The 14,068-nt window shown below is 44.8% G+C and overlaps 1 protein-coding gene across 9 annotated transcripts in view; it reads left to right on the top strand.

Annotated features, from left to right (window-relative positions):
• Nucleotides 1-13,774, top strand: part of LOC120405631 (rap1 GTPase-activating protein 1-like) — a 57,147-nt gene extending 43,373 nt beyond the window's left edge. For 8 of the 9 annotated variants that reach the window (XM_039539329.1, XM_039539304.1, XM_039539313.1 and 5 more), the window contains 4 exons: nt 4,382-4,484; nt 11,450-11,535; nt 11,703-11,772; nt 12,947-13,774. In XM_039539329.1, the coding sequence (XP_039395263.1) occupies nt 4,382-4,484; nt 11,450-11,535; nt 11,703-11,726 (213 nt within the window). In that variant the 3' untranslated portion in view covers nt 11,727-11,772; nt 12,947-13,774. The remainder of the gene's footprint in view (nt 1-4,381; nt 4,485-11,449; nt 11,536-11,702; nt 11,773-12,946) is intronic. The other variant, XM_039539289.1, reaches the window with a different exon arrangement.
• The last annotated feature ends 294 nt before the right edge of the window (nt 13,775-14,068 follow it).

The raw sequence follows: 14,068 nt of genomic DNA, 5'->3' as shown, positions 1-14,068 counted from the left end.
CTTCTCCTGCCTTCCCCTAACACCAGCTAAGTCCTGTAATGATAATTGGGGCCTAGTAGGTCTACCCCAGTTGTGAGCCTAACTGTGGGCAAGTGGATAAAAGTTTGTAAAGTATTACAGTAACCTACAACAATGGATGCTGATAGGAAAAGCTGGAAAAGGTGTATAAACAGTGAGTTAGTCCAAACAAAAAGACCTAGTGATATAGGGGAGGGATAGCTCAGTGGTTTGAGCATTGGCCTGCTAAACTCAGGGTTGTGAGCTCAATCCTTGAGGGGGCCATTTAGGGATCTGGGGCAAAAAAAATAGTTGGAGATTGATCCTGCTTTGAGCAGAGGGTTGGACTAGATGACCTCCTGAGGTCCCTTCCAACCCTTTTATTTAAAAAAAAAAAAAAAAAAAAAACTCAAGGACTATGTTAAGCTCATGCCTGGAAAACAAAGTGTGGGACTGGAAGTCAATGGACCAAATTAGTGTATCAGAAAATAGGCCTAATTGGTGGGCAAAATAATCATAGAATAGAAGTATAGGACTGGAAAGGACCTCAGTAGGTCATCTAGTCTGTTCCCCTGCACTCAAGACAGTAATAACTAGACCATTCCTGGCAGATGTTTGTCTAACATGTTCTGAAAAAACCTCCAGTGACAGTGTGACATTCCCCTGATGTTATCTGGACTCTGGGAGCCACCCTTACCCTGCTCTGCTGTGAGAACCCCCACTCCTGGGCTGTTCACACACAGCCTCCAGCATGTAAGCTGCTCCCAGCTATGTGAGTGAGCACTTTTGGCCAGCCGCTGCTTGGATTGTGCAACCGAATGACACTAGCCAATATCTCCGGTCCCAGACACAACCCTAGGAACTTCCGTCTTGCAGTGTCCCTTGTTCCTGTGAGGCTGGGCTGGGTTTGTCCCATACATGCCCTGATGAGGTGTGAACTGCTCTTGGAGAGTTTTGCCTGGGCTTGTTTTAAGCCATGAAGTCACATTTTCAGCCTCATAACTATGTACATGAAATAACAATAATGCTCCATGCATCATGAGCCTTCCGAAGACACCCAACATGACAAACTTTGCATTGGATAACACACAATCTATTATAAGGGTGAACATGGGGGTGCAGGGTGTTCCCCTGAGGTACAGAGCGTCACAGACGGAGATTCCACAACTTCCCCAGGCAATTTATTCCAGTGCTTAACTACCCTGACAGTTAGGAAGTTTTTCCTAATGTCCAACCTAAAGCTTCCTTGCTGCAATTTAAGCCCATTGCTTCTTGTCCTATCCTCAGAGGTTAAGAACAATTTTTTCACCCATCTCCTTTTAACTACCTTTTATGCACTTGAAAACTGTTTCCCGCTCAGTCTTCTTCAGACTAAACAAACTCAGTTTTTTCAATCTTCCCTCACAGGTCATGTTTTCTAGACCTTTAATAATTTTTGTTGCTCTCCTCTGGACTTTCTCCAATTTGTCCACATCTTTCCTGAAATATGGCTCCTAGAATGTGGGGGAGGGATAGCTCAGTGGTTTGAGCATTGGCCTGCTAAACCTAGGGTTGTGAGTTCAATCCTTGAGGAGGCCACTTAGGGATCTGGGGCAAAAATTGGTCCTGCTAGTACAGGCAGGGGGCTGGACTCAATGACCTTTCAAGGTCCTTTCCAGTTCTAGGAGATTGGTATATCTCCACTTATTACCTAACTGGACACAATAATCCAGCTGAGGCCTTATCAGCACAGAGTAGAGGGGAAGAATTACTTCTCATGTCTTGCTTACAACACTCCTGCTGATACCTCCCAGAATGATGTTCACTTTTTATGCAACAGTGTTACATTCCTGACTCATATTTAGCTTGTGATCCACTATGACCCCCCAGATCCCTTTCCGCAGTACTCCTTCCTAGGCAGTCATTTCCCATTTTGTATGTGTGCAACTGATTGTTCTTTCCTAAGTGGAGTACTTTGCACCTGTCCTTATTGAACTTCATCCTGTTTACTTCAGACCATTTCTCCAGTTTGTCCAGATTATTTTGAATTTGAATCCTGTCCTCCAAAGCACTTGCAACTCCTCCCAGCTTGGTGTCACCTGCAAAGTTTATAAGTGCCATTATGTAACTAATTGATGAAGATATTGAACAGGCCAGGACTGAGCCCTGCAGGACCCCACTCAATATGCCATTACAGCTTGATTGTGAACCACTGATAACTACTCTCTGGGAATGTTTTCCAACCAGTTATGCACCCACCTTATAGTAACTCCACCTAGGTTGTATTTCCCTAGTTTGTTTATGAGAAGGTCATGTGAGACAGTATTAAATGCCTTATTAAAGTCAAGATATACCTGATCTGCCACTTCCTCCCATTCACCAAGACTTGTTACTCTGTCAAAGAAAGCTATTCAGTTGGTCTGACATGATTTGTTCGTGACAAATCAGTGTTGACTGTTACTTATTACCTTCTTATATTCTAGGTGTTTGCAATTGATTGGTTGATTATTTGCTCCATTGTCTTTCCCGGTACTAAAGTTAAGCTGACTGCTCTGTAATTCCCCGGGTTGTCCTTATTCCCTTTTTTATAGAATGGCACTATATTTGCCTTCTTCCAGTCCTCTGGAATCTCTCCAGTCTATGAGTTTTCAAAGATAATTGCTAATGGCTCAGATATCTCCTCAGTCAGCTCCTTGAGCATTCTAGGTTGTATTTCATCAGGCCCTGTCGACTTGAAGACATCTAACTTGTCTAAGTAACTTTTAACTTGTTCTTTCCCTATTTTATATAAGAACATAAAAAAGCCATACTGGGTCAGACCAATAGTCCATCTAGCCCAGTATCCTGTCTTCCACCAGTGGCCAGTGCCAGGTGGGATTCAGAGGGAGTGAACAGAACAGGAAGTCGCTGAGAGAGCCATCCCCTATTACCCACTCCCAGCTTCTGGCAGACAGAAGCTAGGGCCTCAGAGGCTAGCTGCAGATCCTACCTCATTTTTACTGGCATTCATTGTGTTAGACATCTGATCACTACTAACCTTTTTTGGTGAAAATTGAAACAAAAAAGTCATTTAGCACTTCTGCCAGTTCCACATTTTCTGTTATTGTCTTCCCCCCCTCACTGAGTAATCAGCCTACCCTGTCCTTGGTCTTCCTCTTGCTTCTAATTATTTGGAGAACATTTAATGAAGGGATGAGCAATTCCACTTATCAGTCCCTCTTGGAGTCCTCCAAAAGACTTTTTGGGGAAAGTTAGAAGATGGTGGCTGAATGAAAGACCGGAGTACAAGAAGAAGCAAGTTTCACCATCATGACTGCCACTGTCTCTTGGGACCCTGGGAATCACCATGACACTGCTGGGCCTTTGTCATCCAGATCCTGAGAGATGTCCTGATGAGACTTCGCCAGAGAGAGGGACCCAGATGACCCTGCTACTTCCATCAGCTAAATGCCAACCACCACCTGGGATGGAAGACTTTATTCTCCCTCTCTCCCGCCACCCGCCGACATCCTTTTCCTTCCCTACCTTATTTCTTTTCCTTCTATCTCTCTCCTTCTGTTAATAACAGTCTGGCTCAGCTGGCCAAGACTGCGTTTTTATTTATTTGTTTATTAATTTTTACAAGAGTGCTGTAGGCCTGCCACCAGGAAGGTAGCAAAAAGCAATGTCTTAAATGGCCCAATGCTGGTACAAGTTTGCCAGGTCTCAGATGGGGGTGATCAGACCATGTGCTGTGTTTCTCCAGCAGCAAGATTGCAAATGAGAGTCAGCACCAGAAATAGAAGCTGCATTTTCTGTCTTTTCTGTTCCCTTTTATGTGTATCTGTGTCTGTGTTGTTTTGTTTTCAAGAAAACAGGCTCAGATTTCAGAGGCAGCTCCAGCTCCTCTCAGCTAACTTCTTTTTTCCTCATAAAGGACACTTATTGTCCTTTTTAATACCATCTAAGATTGCCAGATGGGGGATTTCCTTCTAAAAACTCTCTCCAGCTAAAGGCAAAGGGAACAAGAGACGTTATTAAAATAAGAGCCTTATGTAAAACTTTATATTGCAAATGCTTTGACTATTTTTCCTTCTTTTCTGCATCGGTAATAAAAGGTAAAAGATTTGTAATGGTGTGTTTGCCATGTTACTAAGTAGGCTGAGGTCCCTGTATACCAAATGCTGAACTGTTTAATGTTGGACAGTGACACATTAACAGTGACTTTTTGGGCCCATTTAGTCCATCAAAATTAATACAACAGTTCCCCAAGAGATTCCCCTCCCCCCAGACTCCGGGTCCCCTCATCCAGTTGTGTCCTCCCGAGAGTGCCCCTTTCTTTAAATTCTACTTTCTTCTGTGTCCACCGGGTTTGTCCATGTTTACAAAGTGCCTTCCTAAAATATCCCTTCTTTCCCCTCTCCAGGAGCTGATGTGCTCTCTTGAGGGTCCTCAGAAGCGGGATTCCCTGGTTCAGAGCGTGTGGCTGGATGACAGTGTGGGCACACCCAGTAGTGCTAGTTCACCAGGTAAACTGTGCTCCTACCTCCCTCTCTAGAACATGTGAGGGTGTGGAGAGGTAAAGAGACAGCAGTAGCACCTGTTCTCAATACCCAGAATGGGAGGAGTGCAGGAAGGTGAAGTGGAGTAGCAAAGAGCAGGAGAGGAACTCAAACTAGTGAGGGAGCGTAGAGAAGGGGGACAGGGAGATATGGGGAGAGAGTTTAGGATGGGGGCACTTAGGATGTGCACAGTATAAATGCTTTGATACATATGGGAGTGGGGAGATGGGGGCGGGGACAGACTTTAGGTAAATCCTGTGGACAGAATATATATGTGTGTGTATACAGAGAGAGATTATAGATAGGGCTCGCAGACCTGTCTGCTATTATGGTCGCCTGACACTTCCCATGATAAGACCCTGTTTTCATTTGGTTATAACTTTGCCAGACTTTAACTGTTTGGGCTGAAATTGCCAATGCTGGGTGTTTGCCTCAGGCTGATTGGGGAAGGTGGGGCGGGGGAAAATCAGCGAAATTGGTTCTGCTGTTTCTAACAACTAGATTACCTTGTTTTGCCCATGTTAAAAAAAAATTGTGAGACTTTTTCTCAGAACAGCTCTTGTGCCCCCATGGTTTGGAGCAGGCAGGGATTAAAATTTGGAGCAGGAGTGTGTCAGGGATGTGACTTTCACTATCCCTGTGAGAATCCAACCAAACTAGGCCAGATTAAAAGCCTTTGAAAAACATCACAGTTTGCACATGCTCAGCACACACTTGCTAGAGCTTAACAACTAAAATCTCTGAAGTCCATTGTCACTGAGCATACTGCATCCCCTCCTAGCACTGACCAGCAAGTGCATGTGCCATCCCCACAGAGTGACTGAGCATGTCCTGTCCCCTCTCATCTTCTGCACGTGACAGGACTGCACCTGTGCCACCTCCATGGAGCAATGCAGCATATTCCAGCCCAGGGCTACGGGAGCTCAGACTGACTTCTCCTGTCATTGATGCTTCCAGCTGCTCTAGACTGGGTTGGGGCTGGGCAGGGGCACTGGAACTGAGAGCAGGGAGCCTGTTTCTCCTGTTCTGTCAATGACATTGGTCACCCCCCCCCCCCCCCCGACAGACACCCAGGCTGCATGGAAAAGGAAGCCATTTTATTACAATGCAGAGGGGCCAAGAGCTGGATGGGGAGATGGAAAAGAGAATATTGGGACAAGGAGTCTAGTGAGACTGGGACTGCAGGGGGGAGGAAACTGTGACTGTGAGTGGAGGGGGGCAGGTTGGGACTGGTTATGCATAGAGACTGGGACAAGGAGCTAGGGAGGGCCTGGATGGGGAACATGAGATGGGATAAGTAGCTTAGGGAGGGAGACTAGGACTGGAAGCCAGTTTGCAGGGGGGATGGGGGAAGGAGGAGAGGGACAAATTGTATGAGGAGTTGGGAGGGGGAGACTAGGACTGGCTGAGCAAGGTGACTGGGATGAGAAGTCCGAAGAATGGAGACTGGGCCTGGGGAATGGAACCAGACATCACTCTCTGCAGTAACCGTAGTTTTCCTCCCTGCAGGGCTATATATCAGGCTAACATTGATATTAAGTTAGGGGATGGAGCCAGGCCTCAGGGTTTCCATAGCAGCAGTGTGCCTTTCATCATATCCCTTGTAGTGCCCTGGCAATGGTGGTATGTTGGGTGGCATTCAGGTCCCTGCCTCAAGTGGTCTGGTGTTACTGGGAGTAGCGGGGAAGAGGAGATGGTGTGAGGTGTGTGGCAGGAGAACAGACTTGTACTGGGGCTGGTGTTCTGGAACATGGAGGCGCAGGAGAACCTGAGAAATTAGAGCTATTAGTGATCTATTACAACTACGCCGATTTGTGAAGTAGGTCAGCAATTCAGTGTGTAAAACTCTGAAACTCCATGGTGTCAGCTCATACTGGGACGGTGTGGACCAGTTTTTGTAGGATTTGTTTCATGTAAAGCCCCAGAGAATATTAACTCTGCCCTCTAGTGATGCCATGCTGCAACCATACAATTAAGATGGATGCCTAGCAGAGTCTGTGATCCCACATTAGACTAAACTGACTTTTGGAGACATTTTTTTTCCATATTGTTTTCTCTGGTGTCTCCGTCTAGGGCAGAATTAAAGTTGTTTGGGAGTCCTAATTTAGCATTCTCAGATCTTAACACAGTTGCCTGTCTTTAAAGTTTAACTTGAACTCTGAACCTGCTGGGGACATAATGCTTGTTTTGGAGATAATTACATCATCTCTGTAATATTTTTTCACCCTAAAATGCTTTTCTGATCTCTCAACCCTTACTCCATTGTAATTCAGTCATTGTCAGGAAATATACAACACAAGCTAGGGACTCCCACCCCATCCCAGTCAGTGCAGAGTCCTTAAGAGGGAAAAGGAAATAACATTTTACTGAAAAACACAGCAGAGATTTCCAGTGCAATAACAAACAAGCAGATTAGTGCCCCAAAGGGATGAAGTGGGGAGGAGCAGCTCCAAATGCCAATTTCATTGTAGGGTGTTTTTTGTTTTGTTTGTTTAATTCTTCTCCTCTGCCCTGAAGTTCAGCAGGTAGGAGGGGTGGTGGGTAGTTCCAGCAGCAACATGGGGACTAGAAGTAATTAGCAGCTACCACAACAGCACATTCCCCTCAGCAGCCAGCTAGAAACCCACATATCATCACTTTCAGGGATGGAGTCAGGCTGCAGGGTCTCCAGAGCATCCCGCCCTACAGGACGATGTAGGAGCCCAGGAATTAGGTCAATTCCATGTGTACAGAGCCAGGCCTCAAGGAATCAACAGCAAGAAAATACCCCTTCCTGGAGGGGCAAAGAGGAGTCTGGCCCTAATGTTAATACTGGGCTAGAATAAGGCTTTAAGTGCTCTGTGACAGAGGTGGCAGCGCTCCACTAACCTAGTGCATCATGGCAATGAATGAATTCTGGATTTGGATCCCAGACTCTTCCCGGTAGCCGAGCATTTCTCTCTGCCAGGATATTGGGGACTAGAAAGATTAGAACCAGGTGTTATGTTTGCTGAAGCAGTAGTTCATCCCTTCATGCAAGTCTATGTAGGAGCCCAGCACCAATATCAACAGAGGTTGGAGCCAGGACCCACACAGCATGTCACCATACGGGGCTACATGGGATCTCAGAAATTAGGTCAATTCCATGTGTAGGGTCAGGCCTGAAGGACAGAACAGCAGGCAAACATCCCTCCTTGCAGGGTTATATAGGAGCCTGGCAGGAATGTTAATACTGGCCAGTTAATACTGGCTCTGTACATAAATACTAGATGCCCAAAAAGCCACAATCCAACAAACAAGGAAGACGACCATATTGGTTAAAAAACTGACATGGTTTAGAGGGGAAATGAAGGCAGCTATTAAAAATGAAAGAAAGGGGACGTTCACAGTAATGAATATAAATCAGAATCTAGCAAATATTGAAAATTGATAAGGGAAGCAAAGGGACACAAAGAGAAATCTATGGCCAGCAGAATTAAGGACAATAACTTATCATGATTATTATTGATAATAATGCAGAAAAGTTCAAAAATATTTGTTCTCTATTTGGGGGGTGTAGTCAGTCATATCATATGATAACATATTTCACAGGCCATTAATATCTCAGGAGGATTTTAAACATAAGCTACTAAAGTGGGACATTTTTAAATCAAAAGGCCCAGATAACTTTCATCCAAGAGTTTTAAACATAAGCTGGCTGAGGAGCTTGCTGGACTGTTAATGTTTATTTTCAATACATCTTGGAACACTGGGGAAGTTCCAGAAGACTGGAAGAAAACTAACTTTGTGCCATTATTTAAAAAAGGTAAATGGGATGACGTGGGTGCTTATAGTCTGACAGTGATCCTAGGCAAGATAATGGAGTGGCTGATAGAGGCCTCTTTAATTCTTTATGCAGGGTAATGTAATTAATGCCAATCAACATGGGTTATGACAAACAGATCCTGTCAAACTAACTAACTTGATATGTTTTATTTATAAGATTACAAGTTTGGTTGATAAATGTAATAGTGTTGATGTAACAGACTTCTGTAAGGGATTTGATTTGGTACCACATGACATTTTGATTAAAAAACTGGAAAAATATAAAATTAAACTGGTGCACGTTAAATGGAGTAAAAGCTGACTAACTGATAAGTCTCAAAACGTAAGTGTAAACGGGGAATCATCATTAAACGGGTGTGTTTCTAGTGGAGTCCCACAGGGAGTAGTTCTTGGCCCTATGCTGTTTAACATTTTTATTAATGACAAGGAAGAAAACATAAAATAATCACTGATAAAGTTTTCAGATAACACAAAAGTTGGGGTAATGGAAAATAATGAAGGGAATAATGAAGGTCACTGACAGAGAGTGGTCTGGATCACTTAGTAAGCTGGGTGCAAGCAAACAGTATGTGTTTTAATATGGCTGAATGTAAATGTATACATCTAATAACAAAGAATGTAGGCCATACTTATAGGATGGGTGACTCTATCCTGGGAAGCAGTGACTCTGAAAAAGATTTGGGGGTGGGGTGGATAATCAGCTGAACATGAGCTCCCAGTGCAATGCTGTGGCCATAAAGAGCTAATGTGATTCTTGGGATGTATAAACAGGGGACAAATTGGAGAGAGTCCAGAAGAGGGCAATGAAAATTATTAGGTGGCTGGAGCACATGACTTATGAGGAGAGGCTGAGGAAACTGGGCTTGTTTAGTCTGCAGAAGAGAAAAATGAGGGAGGATTTGATAGCAACCTTCAGCTACCTGAAGGGGGGTTCCAAAGAGGATGGAGCTAAGCTGTTCTCAGTGGTGGCAGATGAGAGAACAAGGAGTAATGGTCTCAAGTTGCAGTGGGGGAGGTGTAGGTTAGATATTAGGAAAAACTATTTCACTAGGAGGGCAGTGAAGCACTGGAATGGGTTACCTGGGGAGGTGGTGGACTTGCCTTCCTTAGAGGTTTTTAAGGTCAGGCTTGACAAAGCCTTCTTGGCTGGGATGATTTAGTTGGTGTTGGTCCTGCTTTGAGCAGGGGGTTGGACTAGATGACCTCCTGAGGTCTCTTCCAACCCTATCTTCTATGATTCTTCTATGAATCTCGAGTAGGGGTAGAGAGGTTGTTTTACCTCTGTATTTGGCACAGGTGCAACTGCTGTTGGAATACTGTGTCCCGTTCTGGTGTCCACAATTCAAGAAGGATGCTGATAAATTGGAGAGGGTTCAGAGAAGTGCCACTTGAATGATATTAGAAAACATCCCATCTAGTGATAGACTTAAGGAGCTCAATTTATTTAATTTAAGATTAATGGATGACTTGATCACAATCTGTATGCATCTACTTGGGCTACAAATATTTAATTAAAAACCATGAGGCGTTCTTGTGGCACCTTAGCGACTAACAAATTTATTTGGGCTAAAACCCACTTCATCAGATGCATGGAGTGGAAAAAACAATAAGCAGAATATATATTATAGTACATGAAAAGATGGGAGTTGTCTTACCAAGTTGGGGGTCAGTGCTAACGAGCCAATTCAGTTAAGGTGGAAGTGGCCTATTCTCAACAGTTGACAAGAAGGGGTGAATACCAAGGGAGGGAAAATTATTTTCGTAGTGCTAACAAGGCCAATGCAATCAAGGTGGCCCATTTCCAACCATGGACAAGAAGGTGTGAATATCAGCAGAGGGAAAATTACTTTTTGTATATTTAATAATAAGGTCTTCAATCTAGCTGACACAGGTATAACATACTCCAGTGCCTGGATGTTTTAGCTAGACAAATTCAGACTGGAAATAAGGCATAAATGTTTAACATTAACCATGGGAACAATTTACCAAAGGTTGTAGTAGATTCTCCATCACTGGCAATCTTTAAACCAAGATTGGATTTAAAAAAAAAAAGATATGCTGTAGGAATTATTGTCCTATTTCATACTGAGCAAGTCACTTAAACAAAACTTTTCCCAGGTGGTCACTGATTGTGTGTTCCTCATTTTTTAGGTGCCCAGTGTGAGATCCTGGGGTCTGATTTGTAGAAGGGCTAAAATCTATAAGAGCTGTGCTTTGAACATATGAACTGCTATGAGTCTCAAATTGGGCTGCCAAAATTAATGGACAATTCTAACTATTCTCTTTGTGCCTCAGTTCCCAGTATCAACAATGGGGCTAATATCACCCCACAACCTCAGAGGGGTATCATGAAGATAAATTGATTATAGTCTGTGAAGCACTCAGGTACTGTAGTGAAGAGCACCAAAGAAAAGCCCCTGAAGAAATTAATAATATTGAATTCAGAACAGTGTTTAAGTAGTGTGCAGTAAATAAGCCCTGGGGCCACATGCTGAACAACACAGAGAAAACAAAACATTAACTGAGCACTATCCATCCTGTGTACTGAAAGAGGCAAGGGTCCTGTGGAAAAAATATGTAATTAAATAATTATGCATATGCACTAGGAGGCTGAACTAAGGCTGCACAGGCAGCCTTAATTCTAGCATTTCCTCACTTCCAAGTGCTTGACTTTACAACTTTAACAATGTTCTTTTAAAATAGTTTTCTGTGTGTAATAGTAGACAGAGACACGGGTAGTGGGGTTGAAATGAGGGGCCAGAAATATGCACATTTGGAGTGGTTGGAGGCAGTACTTCATTTGTAATGAAAGGTGCCCGGGCTCAAGCAATGTTTATACTTTCATAACTGATGCAGCAACCCCACAGTTGCTAGGGATATGAACTGTCAAGCTTAGAGGTGCTGGAGTTCAACCCTAGCAAGTCCTGGATCAAATTAAGAACTGTTGGAGAGCAGCTTTGCCACATGCAGGCAAACTTACCAGACAATGCAAGAGGTTGTAGGGATCAGACAGATGGGGGTGATGGCTAAGGGGTGGAGACAGATTATGGATCACAGATTGGGGTGACGGAACTGTTTTTCCCATTCCTGGAAAAACTCATTTTCTTGTGTGCTTGGCTCTCTTCTAGTAACTCGACTGCTCCCTTCTACCAACGCTGCAGGCTCCATGGAGAAGGGGAAAGGCAGCAAGGCAGATGCTCAGCGTTACAGCCCGGTATGTGCCAGGCCTCCATGTGCTTCCATCCTCACCAACACCCAGATGATGATGGGGCAGGGAGGAGCTGGTCTTGGTGCAGGGGGCTTTGTATGCTCAGGAGGCCAGGGTGCATGGGGACAATGCTTCAGGGAAGGTTAAAGAACTGCCATTTCCTTGTTCTACAGGCCTCCATTTTGTGCTGTGTGTGATGTCATCGCTGGAGGGGTGTCACGGTGCATGCTAGGTAATGCACAGGTAACTGACACACTAGGAGCCTTCATGCCCCTGGATGGAGGGTTGGAGGCAGGTGGCTGAACTGTGAAGGATGAGAAGGGGCCTTTTCCCCACCCCCACCCCTCCACAAGGCAGATTCACAGTGAAGCAACATCCTAGTGGTTCCCACCCCTTCCATGGCCACTCCCTGTGCCCCTACACATTTAGCTGAGCCCCCTTCTCTGGCAACTTCTTTGCACCCCACTCAACAACATAGCCTTTCCCAGCCACCTCTCCTTACCTCATTGTACTCTGGCCCCTTCTTAGCGCTGCCCCCCTTCCCTCCAAATGCTCTTTAAGTTTCCCACCTTGCTCAGACATCCCCCATGGTTCCCAGGGTTTTCTTATTTTGCTGAACCATCTCTTGCTCACCGGCTAGTTTTGTGTCTGTCTCCATGTCTGTCCATTGGTGGAATGTGCTTCTCTGTGGCAGTGTTACAGCTTATTCAGATAGGCAGAATGTGACTATGAGCTACTAGACAGTTATAATGGGGTGAGTGGTGGCAGGGCTAGAGAGAGCACTCTGAGCAGCAGGATCCCTAGGGGTTCTGAGATGCAGTGGGAGCAGTTTCTCTGGTTTCATTAATGTCTTGGTGAGTGAGTTATCCAGGTGACAAACTTCCTCTCTCTGACCTGACAGCAAAGTAGCACAGTGCCCCATGGGTGGTGTGGATGTCAGACTGACACACACTCCCCCCAGAGACTGCAGACTTAGCAATAGAACCGGGGGGGAGATGGGGCGGCAGAGGAAACACCCATGGGGAAGGAAGTACAGTGTATTTAGAGCAAATAGCTGATTTTCAGTTTACTGGCCCTTCTCAAAAGTCAGAAAAAAATTGTTTCGGGTTCAACAAACCATTTTATCTGGCTTTTGAGATGTTTGTCAATTTTTAAAAATAAAGTTGAAGTAAACGTCAGCACAAAGTCATTTAGAATTGAAATATCTAAATATTTCATTTTGAAAATATGTCTAAACAAAACATTACTTAGACTTAGATCTTTAGGGGAGGGACCAGCTCTGGGATGGAGGGAGGTGGTTAGGTTGAGGAGTAGACAGAACAAGTGAGGCCAGATGGTCCCTTCAGAGGAGTGGTAGCTGTAAGATTTGGGTGAGGGGAACTTGCTTTTACTGTGTGTCTGGTTGTCTCTCTCTCAGGATTTGCTGCTGAAGTGAAGGGCCTGGCTACTCCTCGCCTTAGAGATTCAGAGGAGAAAAGCTGGATTCCCAAGACTGCTGGCCCTTCTGCTTCCTCCAGTGATGGTTGTGTCAAAAGCAACCAGAAAACCAACCACGAAACCAAATGTGGCATTAATTCATCCAAGTATATCATTCCAACTCAGCCACCTCTGGGGCCAGGAACAAGCTATTCCACTAGGGGATTTCCATCCACCAGTGGAGGAGAGAGAGTGAAAAGGGAACACTTTCAGTTTGGTTTTATTCCTGGTATAAAACTTTCCCCGTTGAGTCCAGTGCAGAAGGGTTTAGATAGTCTGTTCATGGTCTTCTCTTCTTAGGAAGGCAGCACTTAAGAGTCCATTCTTGAGGCAGCAGAGAAATCCAGTTCACGAGTGCTGCCCTATGAATTGACATGGACTATGTCATTGACTTCCAAGGTCATTACTGTAACCCTGTCATTAAAGAGAGGCCGAGGCCCTGAACCCATTGAGGGCTATGCCTGTCCCCTCAGAATGTGTGTACATGAAGGTCTCTCCTTCCCCCATCTTTCATCACACTGCAAACTTAGTGTAGGAAACACTGTCCCGTTAGGAGTCATTCTTTTTACAGTACCTGATAAGTTCCCCAGCCTTGACCTTGAGGATTTCATTTTCCTTCTGTATCTTCTCCCTTTTCTCTCTCTGCCCACCACTCTCTGTACCCTGCGGTAGCAGGATGTGTAAATGTGAATCTCTGACCCTCGCTCCATGCTTGTGGTGTCTGTGTGGCATCTTGGGCTTGCAATAAAAGGAGATTGTGACCAACCGACCCTGGGCTCTGTGAGGCTGTTTCTGTGTGTGCTCATCTTCATGCTACAGTCCTCTAGAAATACTCATGATGCTAAGACAGTTCGGGCCAGTGCTTATTTTGTTGTCATTGCGGGGAGGCGAAGGTGTGAAAGGAGGAGAGAAAGCGAGTTCACTTCAGCCACAGAATGTGACTTCTCACAGTGCTAGTCCCCAGTTCCAAAGCAACAGTCTTTCCCCAACCCTGGTATGTGTCCCATCCCCCACATTGCCCAGGAGACAGAAAAATCAGTCACCCAGGTTGTTCTGGCTCCCA

Source organism: Mauremys reevesii, linkage group 1, assembly GCF_016161935.1.
Source record: "Mauremys reevesii isolate NIE-2019 linkage group 1, ASM1616193v1, whole genome shotgun sequence".
Classification (NCBI taxonomy): Eukaryota; Metazoa; Chordata; order Testudines; family Geoemydidae; genus Mauremys; species Mauremys reevesii.
The sequence above is the reverse complement of the archived record's forward strand: the minus strand, read 5'-3'. Positions and strand labels throughout refer to the sequence as shown.